This window comes from Bos indicus, chromosome 16 (genome assembly GCF_029378745.1).
Source record: "Bos indicus isolate NIAB-ARS_2022 breed Sahiwal x Tharparkar chromosome 16, NIAB-ARS_B.indTharparkar_mat_pri_1.0, whole genome shotgun sequence".
Classification (NCBI taxonomy): Eukaryota; Metazoa; Chordata; class Mammalia; order Artiodactyla; family Bovidae; genus Bos; species Bos indicus.
Genome location: NC_091775.1, coordinates 66,938,410 through 66,962,686, shown reverse-complemented (window position 1 = coordinate 66,962,686; position 24,277 = coordinate 66,938,410). Strand labels below are relative to the sequence as shown.

The window sequence follows — 24,277 nt, the reverse complement described above, 5'->3', positions numbered from 1 at the left end:
AAGAAACCTGGTTCAAGAGTCAAGTGAAAAGTTTAGTCCTTGACAGTAGGTTTTGTTTTGTTTTTTAATGTTTTTTGGTTACACTGGGTCTTCATTGCTGTGCGCAGGGCCACTCTTTTTTGCAACGTGTGGGCTTCTTGTTGCCGTTCCGTGCCTTCTCTCGTTGTGGAGCCCAGGGTCTAGAAGCATGGGCTTCAGGAGTTGCGGCACCTGGGCTCTAGAGCTCAGGCTAAGAATTGTAGTGCACAGACTTAGTTGCTCCGCAGCATGTGAAATCTTACTGGGCCAGGGATTGAACCCGTTTCCCTTGCCTTCGCAGGCAGATTCTTATCCTTTGCATCAGCAGGGAAGTCCTTGACAATAGGTTTTGAAATAATCACTCACATGTCTTGAGTAGGCGATTGGAAGTAGAGATCTGGCCCTCAGGAATGAATTGATAATAGAGCTATAATTTGGAATTCCTTCTCATAGGGGAGATAGTCGCAATCATGAAAGGCATTCAAGTTAGTCAGGAAGTGAGAAAAAATTTATGTAGCAGATCCATCATACAGAAAATCTACATTTTAGAGTATGAGAGAGGGAAGAGGATCTGTAAAGATTAAGTAGGAAGTACGCAAAGAGAACTAAGTGCCATATCATTGATGAAGAAGAGGCTGTGTAATAGTAAATGCAGCATAAGGCAAGAAGATGAAGTTGAGAAAAAGTCAAGATGGCAAAAAGTAGATGAGAAAACTGAGTCCCAAAGAAGCTACATGACTAATGCAAAATAACAGATGTTTTTGGAACAACCAGATTCTGAACCTAGATCTCTTGTGTATGTTTTTATACCGTGTCATATATAACAAATGCATAAAACTAAGTTAGTCTCATTCAGATAAATTATGACATTACAGATATAAGAATAATCCCCATTATTCTTATAAATTTGGTAGTAATTTTAATAATAATTGAACTTTTGATGAGCAGTGATAAGACAAGCAGCAGTTCTTCCTTCTAGGTTACCGGATGTGCATCTGTCACTTACCTTGTCGACCGGTGAAACCAAACATTATTGGAGAACAGGTAATCACATGTTAGATTTGTTGTTTTTAGATTTAGCTATCTCTAAAGGAAGTACTTGCTTTTAGACTACTTGCTTTTAGACTTTTACTTGTTTTAAGACTAAAATGTGTATATTCAGCAATGAGATTTACTTTAAGATTTTGTTTTCAAGGGCTTTCAGATTACCATAGTAGGAAAAATAAGAAATGTATGAAAATTGTTGCTGTATTGAACTTTTCATTTTATAGTTTTTAATTTCAGTCAGATCACCTGCTATCATATGTTCGAAAGGAAAATTAACCCACATACTAATTTTGAAATGGAGAATTTAAGTAGAAAGCACTTTTCTTTCCAAATAAATTTTGGTCATAGAATAATAACTTAATTTCTGTGGTTTAGCAAGGGTCTTAATAGTGTTGATTCATACTCATCCTCCCTATGCTCTTCCTCTTAATTTGTCAAAGGACAGAATGAAGACACTACTGAAACCTCAGTAACTTTAAAAAGTACATGTGTTTGTATTAGGATACATTTAACCTTTGGGGAATACAAATTATAAAATAATTTATAGTGACACTATCCTGAATGCATATTAGCTTAATAAATCATTATTAGTAAATTTTCCTTTTAGGCCACACAAAAAAAGTAAAGTATTGGGGGAGAAAAACATTCTTAAGTATACTTTGTCAGGATAATGCTTGGCCCATTAACCCTATCTAAGATATTTTGAGTATGATAATCACAATGCCATAAATTGTGGAATGTTCTTGACTGTTCTGTCCTTGCCCTGTGATCGCGAGTAAAGAGTAAGAAGGCATCATAAGCAGGGAAGAGCTATTGGAAGTCTTCTTGTTCTTAACTAAATAAGAAACTAAAAAGTGAGAACTTTTTGCTTGAAAAAATAGACTTTTTATTATGTCTTTAACACTTAGGAGTGTGCTAGCACTAGCTCCAGAGAAGGCAATGGCACCCCACTCCAGGACTCTTGCCTGGAGAAGCCCATGGACGGAGGAGCCTGGTAGGCTGCAGTCCATGGGGTCGCTAAGAGTCGGACACGACTGAGCGACTTCACTTTCACTTTTCACTTTCATGCATTGGAGAAGGAAATGGCAACCCACTCCAGTGTTCTTGCCTGGAGAATCCCAGGGACGGAGGAGCCTATGGAATCGCACAGAGTCGGACACGACTGAAGCGACTTAGCAGCAGCAGCAACAGCAGCAGCAGCACTAGCTCAGATTTCCAGAAATCTGGTTGTTAAATGTGGCCATCATCAAAAATTTAAAAATGTGAACTTAAAAGTAAATAAATTATATTAAAAACAAAAGTAATGAATACTCAACAACTCACTACTTCCCAGTTATTTTACTATATCTGTGCTCGTGTGTCATTTATATGTATGTACTGTGTCTGCATGGTGGCAGTGTTCTCTGCTGTGATACTGCACATCTCTTCCCTAATTCACATTCAGTGATGTCACATGGGTAGCTTGAAATGTCACATGTGGAGCTTGACATTGGCTATGGTAGAGTGTTTAGATCACAGACCTGCAGACACTACAAATGAGGGCCGTATTTTCCCAGAGAGCCAGTTATATGTCTGCCAACACACTGCTGCTATATCGTACCATTTGTAAGTGTTGCTTATAGAAGATAAGAGTAGTTATTTGTTGATTAGAATGAATGGGAAAAAACTAACAAACTTGTGACCTATTGTAACATTAAAAAGCAGATGTAAATATAGGTAAGGAAATAAAGATCCTTTCAGAGTCACATGGCAAAATGAATACTATCTTCTAACATACTTAAATTCACAACCTTAAATAAACTTTTATTTCATTGTCTTAGTAAGTTTTTTATGTATTTAAATTAAATACTCTGTTTGATAGATATCCAGTAAAATGGGCGCCCATTATCATTGTATCATTTGTTCAGCAACAATCACCAGAAGGACAGATATGCTAGGACATGTCAGGCGCCATGTGAACAAAGGAGAGACTAAATCCAGGTATATTGCTGGTGAGTTGAGCAATCTCATTAACATGTTAATAAGTAGATCCTTAAACAGTGGTCTAATTATTATTTTTAGACATCAGACAGATAGAATACTGTGACTTAACCAGATCATTTAGTTAACTGCTAATCCATCCAGTGTTTTTTTTTTTTCTGTGAGACTCCCAACAGTATAAACTGGTCTCAATTTAACAGATGTATTTAATACATGAGTAGAAAAAAGCAGCTGATGCCCAGTAAATGTAGATATCCTAATGAAAGATAATAGGATTTTATTACTGATGGCTCCTGTACCAGTAACTATCTTAGACTTGTTGTTGAAAAACACTGGAAAAAGGAGGCAGAGTGATATATAAAGATTATTTATAGTCCTGAGTGAGATCAAGTTATTAGTAGCTTATTAGTAGTGAGGTTGTTCCTTCTCAAGAATTAAGCCCTTCTGCCCTAAGGCATCCATTATATGTAATGAATACATCTAGAATGGTACTCTGGACCTTTCTTTTAAGTATTGAAAAAAGTAGTGAAATAATTATTTGAAGGGCTTAATTTTCTCACAGAACCTGGTTTGAGAAAGGCTTATCTTGTGAGATATGTGACTTGACACTTAGGTGAGTACAGAAAGATATGTAACATAACAGTAGGAAAGATTACTTTTATGTGGCATTGTAGAAAGAGAAATATGGTTCTCAGTTAACATTCTGATTGTAATTTGATCAAGAAATCCAAACATAAATAATCTCAGTTATTCCCCTCCACATATTCTTTCTCCTTTCTTAATTAAAATATATTCACACAAATATATCAATATTTCATTTGAGTTTATAGGAGAATGATTCTAATGTATATTAAAAGTAGAATAATTGTTTTATACATTAGCTTACAGCTGTTGGAATATAATTTGTGATTTAAAATCACAAAAATATTCTGAAGTCAAGCATGTTCAGGAAATAGAGTGACTCTTAGTCATCCATGCTAGCTAATGGAATGTTACCACACAGGTTAATTTTCTAACATTTAAACCATAATAAAATATGTGTTTAGCAACCAGCCTCTATAAACACAATATAGTGTTTGATGAGTAAAGGTTATTTTAGGATTTGGCACAGTCTTAGGGTAACTGTCCTTAATTAGGTGTACAGATACATTGATGTGCTAGACAGTTAAGATTTTAAGCTGATAAACTTTAATTCACCAAATACTTAATGGAATGCTGCTCTTTTCCATAGACAGGGCTATGTAGATCAATTTTTTTGACATCTACTCAACTGATTTCATTAACGTGAAACTATTATAAAGGAAGGTTATTTTTTATGTTGTTCTTGATATTTATAATTATTTTCTATTTCACTGGAAATCTTTTTTTTTTTTAATTTTAGCTTCTGCTGCTAAACCACCTAAAGAAATTTTGAAAGAGGCAGACACAGATGTACAAGTTTGTCCTAACTATACTGTACCTCAGAAAACAGATTCTTATTTTAATCCCAAAATGAAACTGAATCGGTAAGATAAATTTAAAAAAGAGTTATGGAATGCTTCAGATGCTTCAATTCGTTACAAATGTACCTTCTCTTAATCTTCTTGTTCTAATATATTGAAATTGAAAAGTAGGTATGGAATGAAAATCATTTATTTTGCATTTTCTCAGAACGATTGTTTTATTTTTCTGCCAAACCAATTTTTTTCTCGGAGTAAAGTAGGTCTAACTTTATATAAAATTAAAGGAACAGACTGATGGGCCTGTGCCAAGTTTTATTTATAAAATCATTGTTCATAGTAAATACTTGTTAATAGAACACAATTTGACTAATAGTTTAATTTCACAGGTTTTTAGTTTTTATACTATTAAGTAAGGAATATGTTATTAGGTCTCTTTTCAAAGTAGTTTGCACAGTAAATAGGAACACTTTCTCACTGTTCTTAAAATCCACAATGATGAAACCATGGTACAGTAAAATTATTTCAGATTATTTTCCTTCTTCTAGGCAGCTGATATTCTGTACACTGGCTGCTCTGGCTAAGGAGCGAAAACCTTTGGAATGTCTAGATGCCTTTGGAGCAACTGGTAAGTGATGAAGCTTTTTTTGGAACCTCACTTTATCAAATCTGTACAGTATCTTTTCTTTCCCTTTATTTTTTCCTTGTTGTTGTTTAGCCACTTTGAGAACTAAGGGTTTGTTTATATCATGTGAGCCTTAAGAGATTTTTTTCCCCAGTTTTATTGAGAAAGAATTGGCATACATTACTGTATGGGTGTACAAGTTTAATTAAGATGTAGAGCATGATGGTTTGATTTACATATACAATAGGTTCAGCTAACATCCATCATCTCTTATAGATAAGTAAGAAGAAAAAAAAGTTTCTCCTTGTGATGAGAACTCTTAGAATTTATCCTCTTAACTTTCCTCTATACAACTATTACCTATATTTAATCATCATGTTGTACATTTCATCCCTAGTACTTATTTATCTTATAATTGGAAGTTTGTGCATGCTTGCTGAACTTCCTGTACAGTATCTTTTCTTAGGAAATGTATATGGATATCACATCAAGCAAAGTATTTTTATATTAAAAAAATGCAAGGCAAATTTTTTATTGTGGAAAATTTTCAAATATATACAAAACTAGAGTGTATAATAAGTGAATTCCTTTATATCCATCACTCAGTCTTCTATCTGTATTCCTGTGCACTTTCCTTTATAACTCATTGCCCTGTACTCTGTCTCCTTTATTTTGAAGCAAATAACAGATATGTCATTTCATCTGTAAATATTTCCATGGGATCTGTAAAGCATAGTGAAGTGAAAGTTGCTCAGTTATGTTCAACTCTTTGCGACCCCATGGACTGAGTCCATGGAATTCTCCAGGCCAGAATAATGGAGTGGGTAGCCTTACCCTTCTCCACGGGATCTTCCCAACCCAGGGGTAGAACCCAGGTCTCCTGCATTGTGGGCAGATTCTTTACCAGCTGAGCCATAAGGGAAGCCCAAGAATACTGGAGTGGGTAACCTATCCCTTCTCCACTGGATCTTCCCGACCCAGGAATCAAACTGGGGTCTCCTGCATTGTAGGTGGATTGTTTACCAACTGAGCTGTGAGGCAAGCCTGTAAAAGATAAGGACTTTTCAAAATTAAAACCCATATACCATATCACACCTAAAAAATTAAGAATAATTCTTTGATGTCATCAAATGTTTAGATAGACCTAATTATTTCAAATTTTTAAAAAATTTAAGTCAGAATCCAAAAACTATATATTTCAGTTGTTTGATAGGTCTCAAGTCCCTTTTTAATCTGTATTTCTTTTCATCATTTTGTGTGTATGTGTGATAATTTGTTGATATAAGAGGTCATTTGTCCTGTAGAGTTTCCCACAGCCTAGATTTTTGCTGATTGTATCATCATGGTTCATATAAGATATTCCTCTATTTCTGTATATTGGTAGTTGGATGTTCAGGTTTGGTCATATTCAGACAGGATTTTTTTTTTTTTTTGCAAGAATACTTGTTTGCAGCAGTCAGTAAGCACTTGGTGTTTGGTTGATTTGTGTGTGTGTGTGTGTGTGTGTGTGTGTGTCTGTGTTGCAGTAAACATTGCCTACGTATTAGGCAATGAGATATTATGGTGAAATTTTAAAGACTGAGAACATTTTTCCCAAAAGGACATAACAGTATAGAAAAGATTGGAAAATGTAGAAAATTTCTGAAAAGCCACTTGTACCCTATCCTATAAAAGTTATAGGAGTGTATTCTTGGGAAGTTTGTACCAATAGAATGAAAGCACGACCTAGTTCGGCGTAAGTTCCTCACCTCAGAGAGAAGTAGTGGCTGGAAGCATGGACTGTGGAGTCAGACTGACTGCATTCAAACCCCAGCTTTATAACATGCCAGCTGTCTAACCCCAGGGAATTATGCTTTAATTTGCTTTATCTATCCAAAAGAAGGTACCTACCTTAAAATAATGTAAAGATTAAGGAAATTAATACATGTAAAGAAATTAGAACAGTATGTGGTATATAGCAAATGCTATACAAGTATTCAGTATCATCATTATTATATTATTACTACTACTACTATCATCATCATTAGTAATGTCTCAGTGTAGAAATGGTAAAAGTGATGAAGTAATGATTCTAAGGTGATCATATCCTCTGAGCCGGTCAGATTTTAAATATGAATCATTTTTTTATTACTCCTTTTCCCACCACTATCCCCACACTCAACTATGGAACGGTTCTAAGTTTTCATTTGTATCGTGACTCTTACTCTTTTTCATTCCATATCTGCCAATAGAGTGATTTTTAGCTATTATATCTGTCTTGCATGCTGTTGCTAAACAGCTTTTGCTCTCAAACACTGAATCGATCATGTTATTTTTCAGTCAAAAAAGTCATGCATCTTAATTGCCTAGAGTTCAGCTTCTCAGATTGCAATTTAATATCCTCCATAGTCTGATCACAGTCTACTTTTTCAGATTTATTTCCCACCATTTTCCCTCACACAGTCTTCCCCCACCCTTGTGTTTTACATTCAGTAATGTTTATTAAATGTCTATCCCAGGTGGCTTTAGTGGTAAAGAACGCACCTGCCAGTGCAAGAGACATAAGAGACGTGGGTTCAATTCCTGGGTCAGGAAGATCCCTTGGAGGAGAGATTTGAACCCACTCCAGTATTCTTGCCTGGAAAATCCCATGGACAGAGGAGCCTAGTGGGCTACAGTCCACAGAGTCTCATGGAGTCAGACATGACTGAAGTGACTTAGCATGCAGCAGCATACCTACACTGGATACTATATATGTCTCTTAACAGTGGAGTCATTTTCTTTTTTCCCCCCTCTAGTTTTGTTGAGATATAGTCAACATATATAACATTGTATATGCTTTAGGTATACAATATAATGATTAGCTATATGCATGTATTGTAAAATGATCAAAAAAGTTTAAATCCATCTCTTCACATGGTTATAGATTTTTTTCCCCTTTCTGATGAGATCTGCTCGCTTAGTCAGTTTCAAATAAATAGTATTGTTAACTGTAATTCCCTGCTGTACATTTTATCCCCAGAACATCTTTCTGTTATAACTGCAAGTTTGTCCCCTTTGACCACATTCACTCAATTCTCCCACGCCTCCAGTCTCCTCCTCTGGCAGCCTCAAATATGATCTCCATTTCTGTCGTTTGGGTGTTTTTTTTAGATTCCATGTTTAATTTAAATCATATGGTATTTGTCTTTCTCTGACTTATTTTACTTAGTGTAGTACTTTCAAGGTCCGTCTGTGTTGTCTGAAATGGCAGGACTGCCTTCTGTTTATGGCCGAATAGTATTCTGTTGGGTATATGTATACCACATGTTCTTTATTCATTCATCCATCGATGGATACTTCAGTTGTGTCCATGTCTTGGCTCTTATAAATAATACTGCAATGAACTACTCCTCTTTTTTTTACCTGAAACATTAAAATTATTGTTTAGGAAGATCTTTTCTTTTTATGTGCCTTTGTAAACTTAAATAAAGCTCGTAGCAGTCATTTTGCTTGTTTCCCCATCTCTAAAATATAGATATTAGAACTTATTTCACAAGCTTATCTTAAGAATAGGAAAATAAATGTAAATGGCACATAGTAGGTGTTAATTTTTTACATTAATGAGTCACATGTATGCATATGGTCAGTACTTCCAGTAAATTGGGGGTTTTCTACTTCGTATTGGCTAGGCTGGTGTCACCATCTCCCATTTTGCAGTGAATGTCCCTTATGACTCAAATCCAACAGGGATAGAAAACCTGTGAGAGGGCCCTCTTGGTCTCAATTCCTCTTGATCATTTGCTTACACATACAGAGTTGTTTTTCACTCACAGTGATGCTGTGGTGCAGTATTTGAAAAGCATTCATCCACGAAAGTTTTCTATTTTCATGTATTAGAGTAAGCTTCAGCAGGATGAATTCCAGCTTCTCAACTTCTTTTCAAGTAGAGAAACCCCACTCTTACTCATATTGTATATTGGATTTCTCTGTAAGATTTTGTTTGAAAAAAAAGTATTCCATTGTAAGAAGAAAGGAAAAAAATATCCTATTAAACCCCAAATAAAGAATATACATAGGTATTTTATTTGAACATGGATTATAGAACAGTTTTTTAAGAATTATTAATGGAAATCTGCAGGATACATTTTCTTGTGGTAAATCTTCTTAAGAGGCATTTCAGTGAGAAAGTAGAATAAGAATTACTTTTGAAAATACTAAGATTTTGAAACATTTATTTCTGTTACTTACAAAATTATATTCTTTATTTTTATTACAGTTTTTATTCTTTATAATTTAAAAACCCATTTTTCTTCCAATTTCTCCTAAGGGATAATGGGATTACAATGGGCAAAACATCTTGGAAATGCAGTCAAGGTTACAATTAATGATTTGAATGAAAACTCTGTGACGTTGATTCGGGAGAACTGCCATTTAAACAAATTGAAAGTGGTTGTGGACAGTAAGGAAAAGGAAGAAAGGGAAGATATTCTGGAGGAAGGAGAGGAAAACCTTGGTAATATTAAGGTGACCAAAATGGATGCCAATGTACTAATGCATTTGAGATCTTTTGATTTCATGTAAGTGAAAAATTTTTTCTGTCACTTTCTAAACTGACTTGGATTTGAAGGGAGGTGGGGTAGAGAGGGGGCCGTTAAAAATTAAGGTAGTTTGTCATTGTTTATTTAAATTAATACAATATTTTGGCATCGGCTTAAGGAATGCCATAAGAGCATTTTCTAGCATTTGAAGTAATATGCCTGGGCATGATAACTTTTCTCTAAGCAGGTTTTATTTTCACGTGTTTAAGATATCATAAGATCCTCTTATTGCTTACTTTAAAAACATAGTTAATGTTTTTAAAATAGATTTATGAAGTACTTTTGAATCCATGGAACTTTATCATTAGAAATATGGCAATGGTATGATTTTGATTACTAATATGATTTTAAGTATGTCCATATTCTTTCTGATTTTAGACACCTAGATCCTTTTGGAACATCTGTGAACTATCTTGATTCAGCATTCAGAAATATAAGAAACCTTGGCATAGTGTCAGTGACTTCTACAGATATCAGTTCTTTATATGCCAAGGCACAACACGTTGCCCGGCGTCACTACGGCTGTAATATTGTCCGAACTGAATATTACAAGGAGCTAGCTGCAAGAATTGTTGTAGCTGCAGTGGCAAGGTACCAAATGGCCAACCTTTGTATGTCTGAGTATATGATAGAAAGAAATAATATTGCAAGAAGTGCTTATTTCATTCTTCAAAATATGCACAAAATACAGATTCTGTATTTTGTATATGTGATCTTGATTTTTTTGGAAATCTTATGTTGTATGTTAGAATTTTATTTAAAAGCTTGTGCCTAAAATAGTTTGCTCTCCACTTTAAAATGTTATTTAAATAAAGTAGTAAGAAAGAAAAAATGAAAGTTAACTTCAAATCATTTTGTTTCAACAGAGTAGATATAGGATGGTAGCACCACAAAAAGGGAAAGCAAAAATTGATCTTAGATTTAGAAATGATCATTATTTAATGTCCATTTCATCTTATCTTCTTTATTTATATAGTTTGAAAAAAATGATGGCTTATAAATTTGATTCTGTGAAATGATCTCACCTGTAAAAACAAAAAGTTCTGTTTCTCATTAGACTTTCTAAACAATTGAAGAAAGGAAGACTTTGAGCACCCATTTTATGCATAAAGTTATGCTCGAAGAATAGTAATAATACAGTGTCAATGAATATTAAGATTACAGATCATTACAGCCGGCGCTGTCACTAACGCCAGCACCAGTTTCACAGCATTTAGACTGAAATCCTTACCTCAGCAAAAATACAGATTATTAGACTTCATAGACCTTCAGGATTATTCCTAAATAACTAAAACCTCTGATGTTCACTTGGTACATGCCAAGGACCTACTGTACATACTTTAAAATGTTTATAATGTAACAGCAAATTCAAAGCAGTACATACAGACTAAGTTAGTGTACAACTGAAGAGGGAAAACTGAGTACATAAATGGTGTATCAAGTAGAATTTAATACAAAAGTATATAAACGTAATACTGGCAAGGACTTTGCTTATTCATTTTTTACCAGCTGGTCAGCAGCTAGCATACTTCCCTGCATGTATTTAGTACTCAGTAAGCATATTGTTTGGAAGAAGCTTTTATAGAAAAAAGTAGGTAAAAATTTTAGAAAGAAAGATGGTTGTGATGACAAGAAACAAAGTGACATTAGAAACCAAAGAATATTGAGAAGATATCATAAAGGAACATGTGTAATTACCAAAAGCCTGCCAAGCACCCTATAATTCCCTGTGTTTCAGTTTGTGTAAAAGTTATAGTGTATAGTATGTATCTTTTATAGCCACTTTTTTATATATCTTTTAAAACCACTGCTACAAAGAGTTAAATTTTTCTTATTTTCCCATAACCCTTCCATAGTATATGTACTGTCCAAGTTAATATAAGGTCAATATAATGCCAAGCAAAGGAAAATGATAAGCTCTCAAAACAACTTAAAAAATTTTTTTCCAGAGCTGCAGCCCGATGTAACAAAGGCATAGAAGTACTATTTGCGGTGGCTCTGGAACATTTTGTGTTGGTTGTTGTGAGAGTTTTGAGGGGGCCAACTTCTGCAGATGAGACAGCCAAGAAGATTCAGTACCTAATCCATTGTCAGTGGTGTGAAGAGAGAATTTTTCAGAAGGATGGTAATATGGTAGAAGGTAAACGCAAGTTTCTTTTGACTGAATATTGTGTTGAATTTATGTGTAAGCCTCCAATAAATAAGCATTTATCACATCCCTAATTTATACATATTGTTGTCCTTTGATTTTAAAGATTACAGTGCTAACTTTATTTCCTATACTGGATTTCCTTTCATCAACAGACAAGACATTCGTGTGAGTTCATTAAAGTCATTTACTCATTATAATTTATGCTCTCTAGCCATGCCTCCTGTCAAAACGCCTAGAAATAACTTAGTTTCCACTGTCACTAATTTTAGGAACATTAAGTCAGATTACTTCTTTGTTTGGGATGTTTCAAATCATTAATTTTATAAAAATAATGGTCATGTTTCTGACTGAATATAGAACCCATCAGTTGTAAAACTCATCCAGTAAATATTTATTGAGCCTCTACTATATGCCAGGCCTGGGGAATAGGAAAAAGATGTGGCATGTGCCCTCATCAGGCTGTTTCTAATTTGCTTTTCTGGGACATAGAAACAGTTGCCCGTTGTTTTCTGTTAGCTTCCTAGCACTTTTGAAATGTGGATTTTTAAGAACTCTTTATATAGTAGAATTTAACCCTCGGGGTATGATACGATAGTTGTAGATATTTTTTCTCATTTTGTCACTTGTGTTTGCATCTTTTATTCTTTCATGCAGACATTCTTCATTGTTTCTGTTGTAAAGTTATTCAGACGCTTAATGTACTCTGCATTTTGTCTGTAGTTGGGAAAAGCTTTGCAATCCTAAATTATTCAGAGAAGGTTGTTTTATTGACTAGGTCACCTCTTGTCCACTTATTTGAGAATACCATATTTACCTTATACTAAAATCCCACATAGATTTGAATTTGTTTTTAGAATTTCTATTCTGTTCCAGTGGTTGGATGTTCATGCATTCATTCACTTCTACTCCTTTTAGTGTTGTTTAATATCTGTTAAGGCAGTCACTTCTCAGAGCTCTATTTTCAGAGTGTTCTGACACTGGATCCTTTTTTTGCTTAATGAAAGATAAATAAATAAACCAGTTGGTAGTTTATCTTGACCACATTGAATTAAGGAGATGTGGTTTTGACGCTTCCTCAGAACCCACCATGCTTTTCTTCTGTCCAGGTACTTCTGTTAGCGTTAATCGATAGTAGGAATGGAGGGCATGCTGTCATATTCCTTTGTTTGAGTTCTCTCTGGTGCCTTCGGATTTGTGCATGAAGCTGAGATACCTATCATTTATCAGTCAAAGTACCAATCAGCACTTTGACTGTATCATTACAGTGCCTTCTGGCTTCTATTATTTCTGATTAAAAGTTAGTTGTATTGTTGTTCCCTTGTACTTGATACTTGGTGCTTTCAAGATTCTTTTTGCAGTTTTCAGCAGTTTGGTTATAATATGTCTGAGTGAGTCTCTTTGTGTTCATCCTCCTTGGAATTCAGAGCTTCTTAGGCCCAGAGGTAATTTTTTTTTTTTAATCAAATTTGGGGCACTATTTTGCTTCTCCAGCCTAAACCTTTATCACTTCAAACTGGATACAGATATCTTCTGTAACCTGCTAATCATGGATTAAAGGAGTAATCAGCTTTTTCAAGTACAGTTTTCTAACCAATCCCTTTAACAGTTGTCCTAGAGCTACTCTAGTAGCATTCATCTTTGCTTTTTAGGTTCATATAGCTCCTAGGCTATTTCTGCCTTTAATATCTATTCCCTCCAGTATGGTTTTCTTCCAGTAGTACTCTCTCTCAGCTTATAAGCTTTCAGCAAGTACTGAATGATTGGGACGTATGATGACTTCTCTTATTTTCTAGCAGTATTTAGGAATTATTCACAAAAATAAATTTTTCTGTCATTTCTAAAGATTTGGAATAAGAGAAGCCAACTCTAAATGCCCAGTCCACCATCCTGATCTTGGTTTAAATGCAACAGAGTCAGAAAGGTTATAGAATCCACTTGGCTTTTTAAAATATAAATTTCATAAATATCTTTGATGAAACTTAGGAAAGTTTTGGTCCTCCTAGATAAATGGTATAGTGCCCTGTGGTTTCTTTTCTATTTTTTCCTAATTTAATTTTCTTTTATGTAAGAAATAATACACATCTTCAGTGTTTAAAAGGATATCACTAATGTGAGTTTCACCTCAATTAGAAAAAAAAAACACCTCAGTGTTTCTTTTTACCTCGTACCCCAGTGTTACTGATGGTATTCCTACCTTTAAAATTATGAACCAGTTCTTAAATGGAGATTTTTATCCTTTCATTTCTCACCATAAGTGTTTTACAATATCATTGAGTAATTAAACTCAAATACACTCTGCTCACATTTGATCCTGAATCTGTAAAAACTTAACATCTTTCCTTCTCTTTCAGGAGTCCTTCATGTCGCTTTATAATTTTGGATTGTTACTACCGTGGGTTTTTTTTTGAATTGTTTTAAAAATTGAAGAATGTTTGATTTACACTGTTGTGTTAATTTCTGTTGTACAGCAAAGTGGCTCAGTTATACATGTATATACACTCTTTTTCATCTTCTTTTCCATTGTGGTTTATCCCGGGAGACTTGATATAGTTCCTTGTGCTAAGCAGTAGGACCTTGTTTTCCATCCATTCTAAATGCAGTAGTTTATGTGTCCTAACCCAGACTCCCATCCACCCCTCTCCTGCCACAGGGCTCAGTGTCCGTGAGTCTGCTTGTTTTGTAGATAGGTTCATTTGTGCCGTGTTTTAGATTCCATATATAACTGATATTTTATGGAATCTGTCACTAGAATGTTTTTTTAATCTAACATTTTAAAGGATTTTTGACTTAATAAATTACTATTAAGCAATATGAATTGTTTTCTGCATTGTTGTAATCATATAGGACTTACGGAGTATAAATGAGTGTTTCTTTCCAAAAAGTCAGATCACTTAGAACTTTTTATCAATATGTAGTATATAATTTAAAAAATCAAATAGTTCTGCATCTTATTAGTAATGATATCTGCCCCACTCCCTAAAGTAACCAACTATTAATAAAAATCTTACAGCTGTTTCTTCTAATGTTTAAAGTCTCTAATGTTTGATATCTTCCCTATTTCTAAGTTATATTGCCTATAACTTCCTTTCATGAAGACAACTATTCAGAATCTCAGAACAGCTCAGTCACATGCATGTACTTCTCCTCTCCAGTGTTGGCTTAATCAGTATTCCGTGTTCATATTTTTATAAATATAAAAACTTTGTTTACAAGTTGTATTAGTTATCTATCTGTGTGTAACAAATTACCTCAAAACTTGGTGGCTTAAGACATTATCATCTCAGTTTCTCTTGAGTCAAGAATCCGGGCATAGCTCAGCTGGGTCCACTAGCTAAGGGTCGCTCACAAGGCGGCCGTCAAGGTATTGGCTGGGGCTGCAGTCATCAAGGCCTGACTGGGGAAGGACCTGTTTACAAGCGCATTCACATGGTTATGACCTGGATGTAGGTTGTTAGACTGAAGACCTGAGCACTTGTTGGCTGCTAAGAGGTGTTCTCAGTTCATTGTCAAGTAGTCTTCTTCACAGAATAGCAGCTCACTTCATCAGAAAGAACCAGAGAGAGAAAGGGAGAGAGAAAAAGAGAATATTGCTATATTCTAGTCACTAGATATGAGTCTACAGATCCAGTGATCTCGCCTTCAAGAGGTGGAGATTAGAGAAGGGTATGAATACCAGGATACAGGGATCATTGCTGCCTTTCTTAGAAGGCTGCTCCACAGAGAGGAACCAGTTACAGTGCTGTAATAACTTTTTTATACACCTCTTCAATTACTCGAATTAATCATTACTATATATTTGTCACCTTTTGGGTGTGTATATACTTTTCAAAATCCATAATACAGTTTAGTGCTTCTGTGATTTTTGTTAAAAACAATCTTTGGGTTTCATTTAATTCCGCTGGAGACAGTCCTCCTCCTCTGGTTTGGGTTGTTTGTTTCTAAGTCTGCCAAAAGCTGTTGCCCTGGGTCTTCCTTTTAGACTCATAATGGAAATTTTCTTTGGCTTTCTCCTTGTGATGTACTTCCTATATCTTAAATCTTATGTATTTTGACCTTTCCTTCTTCACTTTCTCCTTTTGAAGCTACACTTTTTCCCTTAGGAGGATTTCCTTAGAAGGATTGCAGGGGTAAATATAGAAGTCTAGGTTAGAAGTTGTTTTTCCTCAGAATGTTTAAGATGTTATTCCTTTGTCTTTTAACCTTCAATATTGACAAGTTTGCTGTTGTTCTTAGGAATAGTCCTTTGTGTTTTTTTCTCTGAGTGCTCTTAAAATCTCTCTTCTTAACCCACTATTCTAAAATAACTTCAGGATGTTTATGAATTCATCTTTTTTAATTCATTGTGCTGCAGTCTGTGAGCCCTTAAACCCGAGTTCTTCAGTTTTGATAAATTTTTTCTATTTTCTCTTTGATAATTTTTTTCTCTCAAATTATTTCTGTTCTGTCTTCCTAGAACTCATTTTAGTTATATGATGGATCTGCTTGATTAACCCTCTAATTTTTTTTACATCTCTATTTATTTCTTAGCATTTAGTTCTTCTTTATAAATTTCCTTGAGTTTTATTTTTCCAACTTTCCTGCTTAAATTTGTCATACTTCGTTCATTTCCAAGAGTTATTTCATATTTTTATTGTTCCCTTTTTAATAGTATCCTATTCTTGTCTCAGAGATGTGAAATCTAATCTTACCTCTATGATACTATTGACTGTAGTTGGGTATATTTTATATTTAGGGGAGGATAGGTTTTTCATTTTGCTTATTTTTGTATTGTTGCTATTATTTTGTTAGTTATTCTTTCCTAATTATTTCTGGTTTGCAATTCTGTTCTTGTCATAGTGTGTCTCAAATGTCTAGTAGTCTTAGTTTTCCATGCTGACAGTTATATTGGAGTTCTTGGGGCAGGGCTTATAAACTGATAAGATTTTACTGTAATGAGAAGGCAGTCTGCCTTTTCATTATAAGAACTCCCAAAAGACAGTCAGCCAATCTGTATGTGTGTTTTTTCTCCTGGATTGGTAAGTATTTATGCAGAGGAATCTTGCAGTCTTTTATCAGCTTTCTAGGAACCATGTTGGGGAAGGAGACTGGCAGGTCTTAGCATTTGTACAGACTTTTACTTAGTCCCTTTCTTTTCATATGCCTCCTCACTCTTAACTGTGACTAACGCCCCTGGTTCCAGATCCCCTGTGGTTCAGCCTCACCCAAGATTAACTTCCTCTTTTGGATGGAGAAGACACAGAAGCCTAACTGTTGATCTTAGAGAAGATCTACAAGTCTTAAAATTTTTAAATGAAGTCTTTTTTTTTTTCCCCCACATTACTACCCTATTTCCATCTTCAAAGACAGTCAGTACTTTCATTCTCAAGCCTTTTCAGGCCCCACAATGCCAGTGGGCTTGCTGTTTATTGGTAGCCTGTCTACCCGTTTCAGGCTCGGGCTTTAGCTTTCTCTGACCTGCTAAATCAGTTACCCCTTTGTGTATCTGCTTCCCACTTCTAAAATTTTATTGACATTTCTCATCATCTTGTTATCTCTTCTCACATTTTATTTATCTTTGGGGTTTGAATTTTATTCCTTTGTTCTCATCTTAATAATGCTTTAAGAAACAGAAGAGATTAAAGTATGTGTTCAGTCCATTTCATTTAAAGTCTCTAAATAGTTTGAATTCCTCATCTGGAATTACCTTCGTGGCCTATTTACCAATGACATAGATATAGTAGTTCTTTCTTCATACCTTCATTTTTTTCTACTTCGTAACTTGAAATGATAACCCTGATCCCTGAAGATGCTGATGCTCATCAGGCACTAAGAAATCTTAGGCAAGGGTCTTCAAAAAAGACACAGGTTTATATGATGGGATCATTTTGCAAAATACATCAGGAAACAAACTGACAAATATTTGTGTGCTGCCTGCGGTAAGTTGGTACAACTGACAGAACCATAAATATAAATCACCTTACTTTGGGTAATTCTGCCTGTAGTACATGTAATTTAATTATTTAATGGTTTCAGGGAAGATGTCTTGAATATATTTGTACAGCATTTGAGCAGCATCATTCTCAACAAAGCTAACGTCAATGATAACCACACCTTTTAAGGCTGAAAGGTAGACCTAGGAACAAACAATGAAGGAGGCCGTTAAGTATATATACAACTGTGAATTATGCCACTTAACTGCATTAAATGACAGTGATATCAGATAGCAAGAAGCTATAGACCCATGTCCCTACTACCGTAATCCTGAGTTCTGGATATATCTAGGGCCCATTGATCAGATCAGGCCATTCCAAGAAAGTGAATGATCAACCCAGAAATGGCCTGGGGGAACTCAGTTGGAGAAAATCTGATTTAAAATGACTATAGGAAATGGCAACCCACTCCAGTACTCTTACCTGGAAAATCCCATGGATGAGGAGCCTGGTAGGCTACAGTCCATGCGGTCGCAAAGAGTCGGACACGACTGAGCGACTTCACTTCACTTCACTTCACTCTGAGTCTTAAGTGAACAGGAAAGTCCATGGTAGAATATCATGCCATTTTGGAAACTAAGACTAGGTCTTGTATCTCCCCAGTCATATTCTGATTACATCAGGGCCCTCATTGCTCTTTAAACTGAATTAGTTTCTTCTAGCCTACATGTCTGGGACTGAATATGCATCAAGCCTAGGGAATAGAGTAATTCATTTTCTCTTCCCAATTACAGAAGAGTTAACTTATGGGAAATGCCTTTATTTTGATGGATGTTGGTTATATGGGTATGTACATTTATTAAAGCTCATCAACCTTTTCACATAAAATGTATACATTTTACTGCATGTAAATTATACCCCAATCAGTTGATTTTAAAATATGGATAGCTTGTAGAATTTATAAGACTTTCTCCTGCTGAAATTATTTCAGGTAGTATAGTGACTTAAAACCATGCCTCTAATTTTGACATGGATTTCTATATCTTTTTTAAGCTTTAATCATCTGATCTACATAACTGAGATCTTAATACCTGCTTCAGAGAGTTTTAAGGATTAAATTTTTTTTAATGCATATAAATGCACAATACCTGGCACATAGTAGATCCTCAGTGTATTGTAGCTGCAAATTATTACTTATATAACAATTACTACTGTTTACATTGTTATTTCTCCTTTGATTTCTTTTTATTACCTTTTCACAGAAAACCCATATAGACAGCTACCCTGTAATTGTCATGGAAGCATGCCTGGAAAGACAGCAATAGAACTTGGACCTCTATGGTATGTGCCTAAGCATAGTAATGTATTCAGAGTTTATGCATGTATTGATCTGATTGCTGACTTTTGATTACTGTGGTAGAAGACAAATTTAGTTTCAATTTTTAAAAAAATATAGGTAAATAATTATAATTCTTTTCCCTTATGAACCTGAGGTGTTTTCTTTTCACATTTTTTCATACCATTATTCTTAAAAGTTTGTGACAGAGTTAAGATGCAGTCGGATTAAAGAGAAGCCAAGCTGATCTGCAAACTAAATAATTCATTCATGCGTAGTAAGGATGAGGCTTTTTTCAGCTGATAATTATAGAACTAGGGTATGATTTTAAAGTGATCACTGTAACTTTTTATAGACGAGTCAACTAATGTAAAAGTTCTTTGAGGAATTAATTTTAAGGAAGAAGGGCATGTTAAAGTGAATGTCTGCTTTTGTATTAGGTAAAGCTGTTTATATGTGACAGAGCTGCAAATATTTAATGTATGTGTGTGCTTTTTGCATCCTTGGTAACTAGTTATGTTTTTCATGTTTGAAAGTTGAATTGCTTTTACTCACAATCCTTCCCATAAGCTATTTGTTACTAGAGATTCTTGGAGAAATTTGAGATTGCTAATAGCATTGTAATAACAATCATGGCAAACTCCAGCCTCATTACTTTATAAGGCCAAGGTTTAGTCATTACTAAGTCTAAAAATTAACTTAATGGTAAACATATTTGTGCTGATGCCCATTATTTTATCTTCAAGTAAATACTTTTAGATTAAGAATGACCTGGCCAGCCTTACCTTCTAGTTCTCTCAATCACCTGCAGTATGTTGACCCTACCCACTCTTGGCACTGGGGAAGTTCAGAGTAACAGGTTGCTAGATCCAGAAAGATCTCCTAGCCCAACTCCTCCCTCATTTTACCAGATGAGAAAATGATGGCACAGTGTATTTTAAGTGTTGGATAAAACTGATCCCTCAGGATTTAGTTAGTCGCACACACAGAACAGAACCAGAACTCATTTTTTTTTTTTACCTCCAAGACTGAGTTCTAAACAGTAACTTAAGGTTTTCTCACTTAAAGCCATTGTTCATGTCTTTACGCTCATTTAGTCTCTTCTCCCTTCCCTTCCTCTAGTTCAAATTCTGCATCCTTTTTAAAGTGTCACTACTCAGTGCTTAAATCCAAAATAATCTTTGAATTGTCTTTTAGTAAATCTTACACTGGTCACTTGTTTGACACTTAAAATCACATATCCTTTCATATATATTTGCTTACCCTAGTAATAGCTACTGTTTCTTGAGGATATACCTTGTACTAGGGATTGTAGGTGTATTATCTCATTTAATTCCTGTAAGTCTGTGAGAAGTTTTATTTTCCATATTATGATAAGGAATGTGAGACTCAAAACAATAGTTACTCAAGATTACATAGCTAGTAAGTGGTGGAAAGGTTTGTCTGACCTGGAATTCATATTCTGTCCATTATACTTGTGATTCTCAAATTAAATGGGAAACTGAGCCCTGGGCCACTTTTTAACTGCATCACTACCAGCACATGTAATTCTTATGGATGTCACCCTGCCCCGCCACGTATGCCCTGGAACTAAGGATTACTGTTACTGATAGGAATATGCATTGTGAAAACCTCTGCATTACTGTGTGTCCCAGTCTAGATTCTGTCTACATTTATAGGCTTTCATAGGGTAAACAGTGAATTTTATACTTCACTCTATCTTACACCTCTATGTACGACAGGACTATACACCTTATGAGGGCTCAATAAATTGACCTATTGTGAATGAAATTTCCTTTACTAATCCCACTAGCTTAGAGAATTGACATGATAAAGTAGGCAAATTACTTAAGTCATTGTTTAATTACGAAGACTTATTTTATTAAAGAAAACACTGCTTGAATCTAATTCTATATTCTTTTTTTCAGGTCAAGTTCCCTTTTCAATACTGGATTCCTCAAAAGAATGCTGTCTGAATCTCTTCACCATGGTTTAGATGACATTCAGACCCTAATAAAGACATTAATCTTTGAGTCAGAGTGTACTCCTCAGTTTTCAGTTCATGCACCTTCAAATCTCAACAAGCAAGGTGACTTAACACTAATTTACTAGGTTACAAATTGTTTATCAAAAATACATCTTTAATGTTATAATTAAAAGCAATATAAGTAGTATGCTTTAAGTAAATTCTCTGTAATGAGTCTCATCAGTAATCCAGTTAGCTTTTTTTTTTAATTGCATTGTTTTCTTCAAGTTTATATTAGGGGCCTGAAAGGAATGATGATTTTGTTTTATAGATGTATTTTTTAAACTTTAGTAGATTGAAAGAACTAAAAGTCTGTTCTGATTTTATCACCCTGTATTTGCTTTCTGGAAAGAGAAACTTTAGGTCATTCTGAGAATAGTGTGGCCAAAAATTTTGTAATATCCGTTGAGCCATGGAAGCTAGGTTTACACTTACCACTCAGAAAAGTTAAGTTTTTTCTACTTTGTTTTCTCTTTAGTATAAATAGGCTTGTGTAGTTTTATCTGGCTACTGATAGAAGGGTGGGCCTGTTAGGTATCATAGAGTGTCAAAAAATGAATTCTTGGAACCTGTTTTGGTCACAGAATCATATATTCATAAAAGCAGTGCATAGATTTAGTAAGCTTTTATGTAAACTTCAAATTGTTGCTTAATATCATCCTGTAAAATATTTTGTTTCCATTTGTTCTAATTTTAGAAGAATGCGGTGTATTTATTAAAACTACAGACGATACCACAACAGATAGTCACAGCGCACAAGGTACGTGTGCGTGTGTATGAACGCATCTGTGTATGAACGCATCTGTGTAAGAGCACGTAGCAGCAGGGTAACTGGAAGAGAAGAGATTGCTTTGGTAGCCTACTTCAAATTCATTTTCATCTTATTATACCAGCAACCAAATTACAGTAGACCTTATTTATCTGGCATTTGCATAGTTCAAAACTTCTATCAATATGTATTTTGTTCACATCTCTGGTATATGGTGATCCCCTTGCAAGAGCTATACAAGATGTTAAAAGAAATGTCACTGATTAACCAGAAGACCCTATACTCTGGCCATAAGAATTTTATTACATAGCCTTTCTTATAATTTGAGGTGGGTATATACTTTAAAATATACTTGTATTAGGCATTGTAAATTCATATCAAAGGATGTTAAGATTTGTAATGGTGGTGCTTAATGTCTAAGGTTTTTAGAAGGCAATGTTAGATTCTAAATCTGTTTTGTATACAGGCAAAAACAGTGTTGAGATTGAAAGAACCAAGGACTATACTTACAAGCTGTAATTTTGTATTAGTTGCTGAGCATTTTAGTGTTGATTTTCAAAGAGAAGAAAATTTCAACTCCTGCTAATAGCTTATGGTTTAATAACTACATGCTGTTCCCAAGTCATGTTCATTTAGCATCTTCAACCAATTTGTTAGGATTCAAATCACTTAAAAATGATTTATTCTCCTTAATTTCTCTGTTGGAGGGAAGAGAAAGGCATTCCAGTATCCTGTAAAATACATTAAATTTACGAGTATCACCCTACTTCTTTGTGTCATTTGTTACATAACCTTAGCCAGGTCCCCCACCTTTAAGAGTTGTCATAAAACCTTTTTAGAATAAGGTAAAAACATAAGTTTTGAAGATATTTAAAATCTCTGAGCCTTTCTCATGTATAAATTAAGGGAGTTAGACTAATCTCTATGGATTCTTTTATAGCTCTAAAATTATGATTGTTCTAAACTAGTATAACAACATATAAAATCTTACATGATACAAAATATCAGGCAAAAGAAATCTATATACTACTGATGATAGTAATTGGAAGGTATTGGATTTTTAGTCTCAGCCTTTCCTAACTCTTGGGGTACATGTGCCTTCTTAGATTTAATGTGACAGTATAATCAGGTTTTAATTATCTGATTTAATGGGGGAAGCCATGAGTCAATACTTCAACAATATTTATCTTTGAATGCAGTTTATCATTCATTTTCATGCATCAAATTTGTCTTCTGAATATTTTTGCTTAAGTGAATGTTCATGAAAATTTTAAATTTGGCCATAATAACATCCATGTTGAACATTCAGAAAAAAATCTCCATATGGTAACTTGGATATCTCAGTTGTCTTCCTTTTGTGATTTTTCAAGGGATAACTGCTAGAAACTTACTTGCTAGCTTCCTTTCACTGAAAATGTAAAGGCTAAGTACTGTGGTAAAAAGTAGGCAATGAGATCATACAGTGTACTCATAAATTCCTATATGCAAGCCGCTGAGACTGACTTTGTGTTCGTTTTGTGTTCAATGAAGACTACTGTATATCAAACACAGTTGACTCTTGAACAGCCCTGGGATTAATCCATGTGTAACTTAAAGTCAGTCCTTCATCCACAGATTCAACAAACTGTGGACCATGTGTTACTGTAGTTTCTCCCTGTTGAAAAATATCCATGTTGAACACAATTTAAAACCGCATTGTTCACAAGGGTCAATTCTATTGGCATTCAGTAGAGAATACAACTATAGAAATAAAGGACCTTATTCTCCAGGAACTTAGAATATAATTTGGGAAGGATTTATACACATTATAAAGACCTAAATACATGAAACAAGAAAACATATAATGACAGAACTTAATCAAACTCAGAGTAGTGTTGAGAGTAGTGAAATCTGTGGAATGACTGGCCCAGATTTCAAAAATGGCTTTCTACAGAAGATGGAGGTAGGCTTGAGGCTTACAACTGAAGAAGGTAGAAAAAAGTTCTGATTCAGCAAACAGTTAAACAGTAAAATTACATGAGTAAAGGATAGTGAAAATATAAATATTACAATAAAAGCTATGTTATTGTAAGAATTAAGATTGGATATATAGGTCAAAAGGTTGTGTCAAAGAATTTAGACTTGAAGAGATAGTATGTAGTTATTCAAGTATCTGGCTTGTGATTTTTAAGAGAATGCTAACTTTCTGTGTTAATATCTGTACGTTTCAGGAAAGAGAAAAAGTAATGAAACAACTGCAAATTTAGTCAAGAGGCAAAAGACTGATGTCAATACTGAACATCCTCCCTTTTATTACAACATCCACAGACACAGCATTAAAGGAATGAATATGCCAAAGTAAGACAGACAGTGAATGACAAAGTGTATATATTTACTATTTTAATGACATTATGAGTTAAAACAAGAACCTCATTTTT

General features: G+C 34.5%; 1 protein-coding gene across 3 annotated transcripts in view; it reads left to right on the top strand.

The window, feature by feature from the left end:
* The window catches only part of TRMT1L (tRNA methyltransferase 1 like), a 34,573-nt gene that overhangs the window by 9,073 nt on the left and 1,223 nt on the right, over positions 1-24,277 (top strand). For 2 of the 3 annotated variants that reach the window (XM_019976483.2, XM_019976484.2), the window contains 11 exons: positions 998-1,062; positions 2,927-3,056; positions 4,427-4,550; positions 5,033-5,112; positions 9,398-9,647; positions 10,047-10,259; positions 11,618-11,808; positions 18,992-19,070; positions 20,994-21,154; positions 21,789-21,851; positions 24,071-24,197. In XM_019976483.2, coding sequence (XP_019832042.2) covers positions 998-1,062; positions 2,927-3,056; positions 4,427-4,550; positions 5,033-5,112; positions 9,398-9,647; positions 10,047-10,259; positions 11,618-11,808; positions 18,992-19,070; positions 20,994-21,154; positions 21,789-21,851; positions 24,071-24,197 — 1,483 coding nt within the window. The remainder of the gene's footprint in view (positions 1-997; positions 1,063-2,926; positions 3,057-4,426; positions 4,551-5,032; positions 5,113-9,397; positions 9,648-10,046; positions 10,260-11,617; positions 11,809-18,991; positions 19,071-20,993; positions 21,155-21,788; positions 21,852-24,070; positions 24,198-24,277) is intronic. The other variant, XM_070768571.1, reaches the window with a different exon arrangement.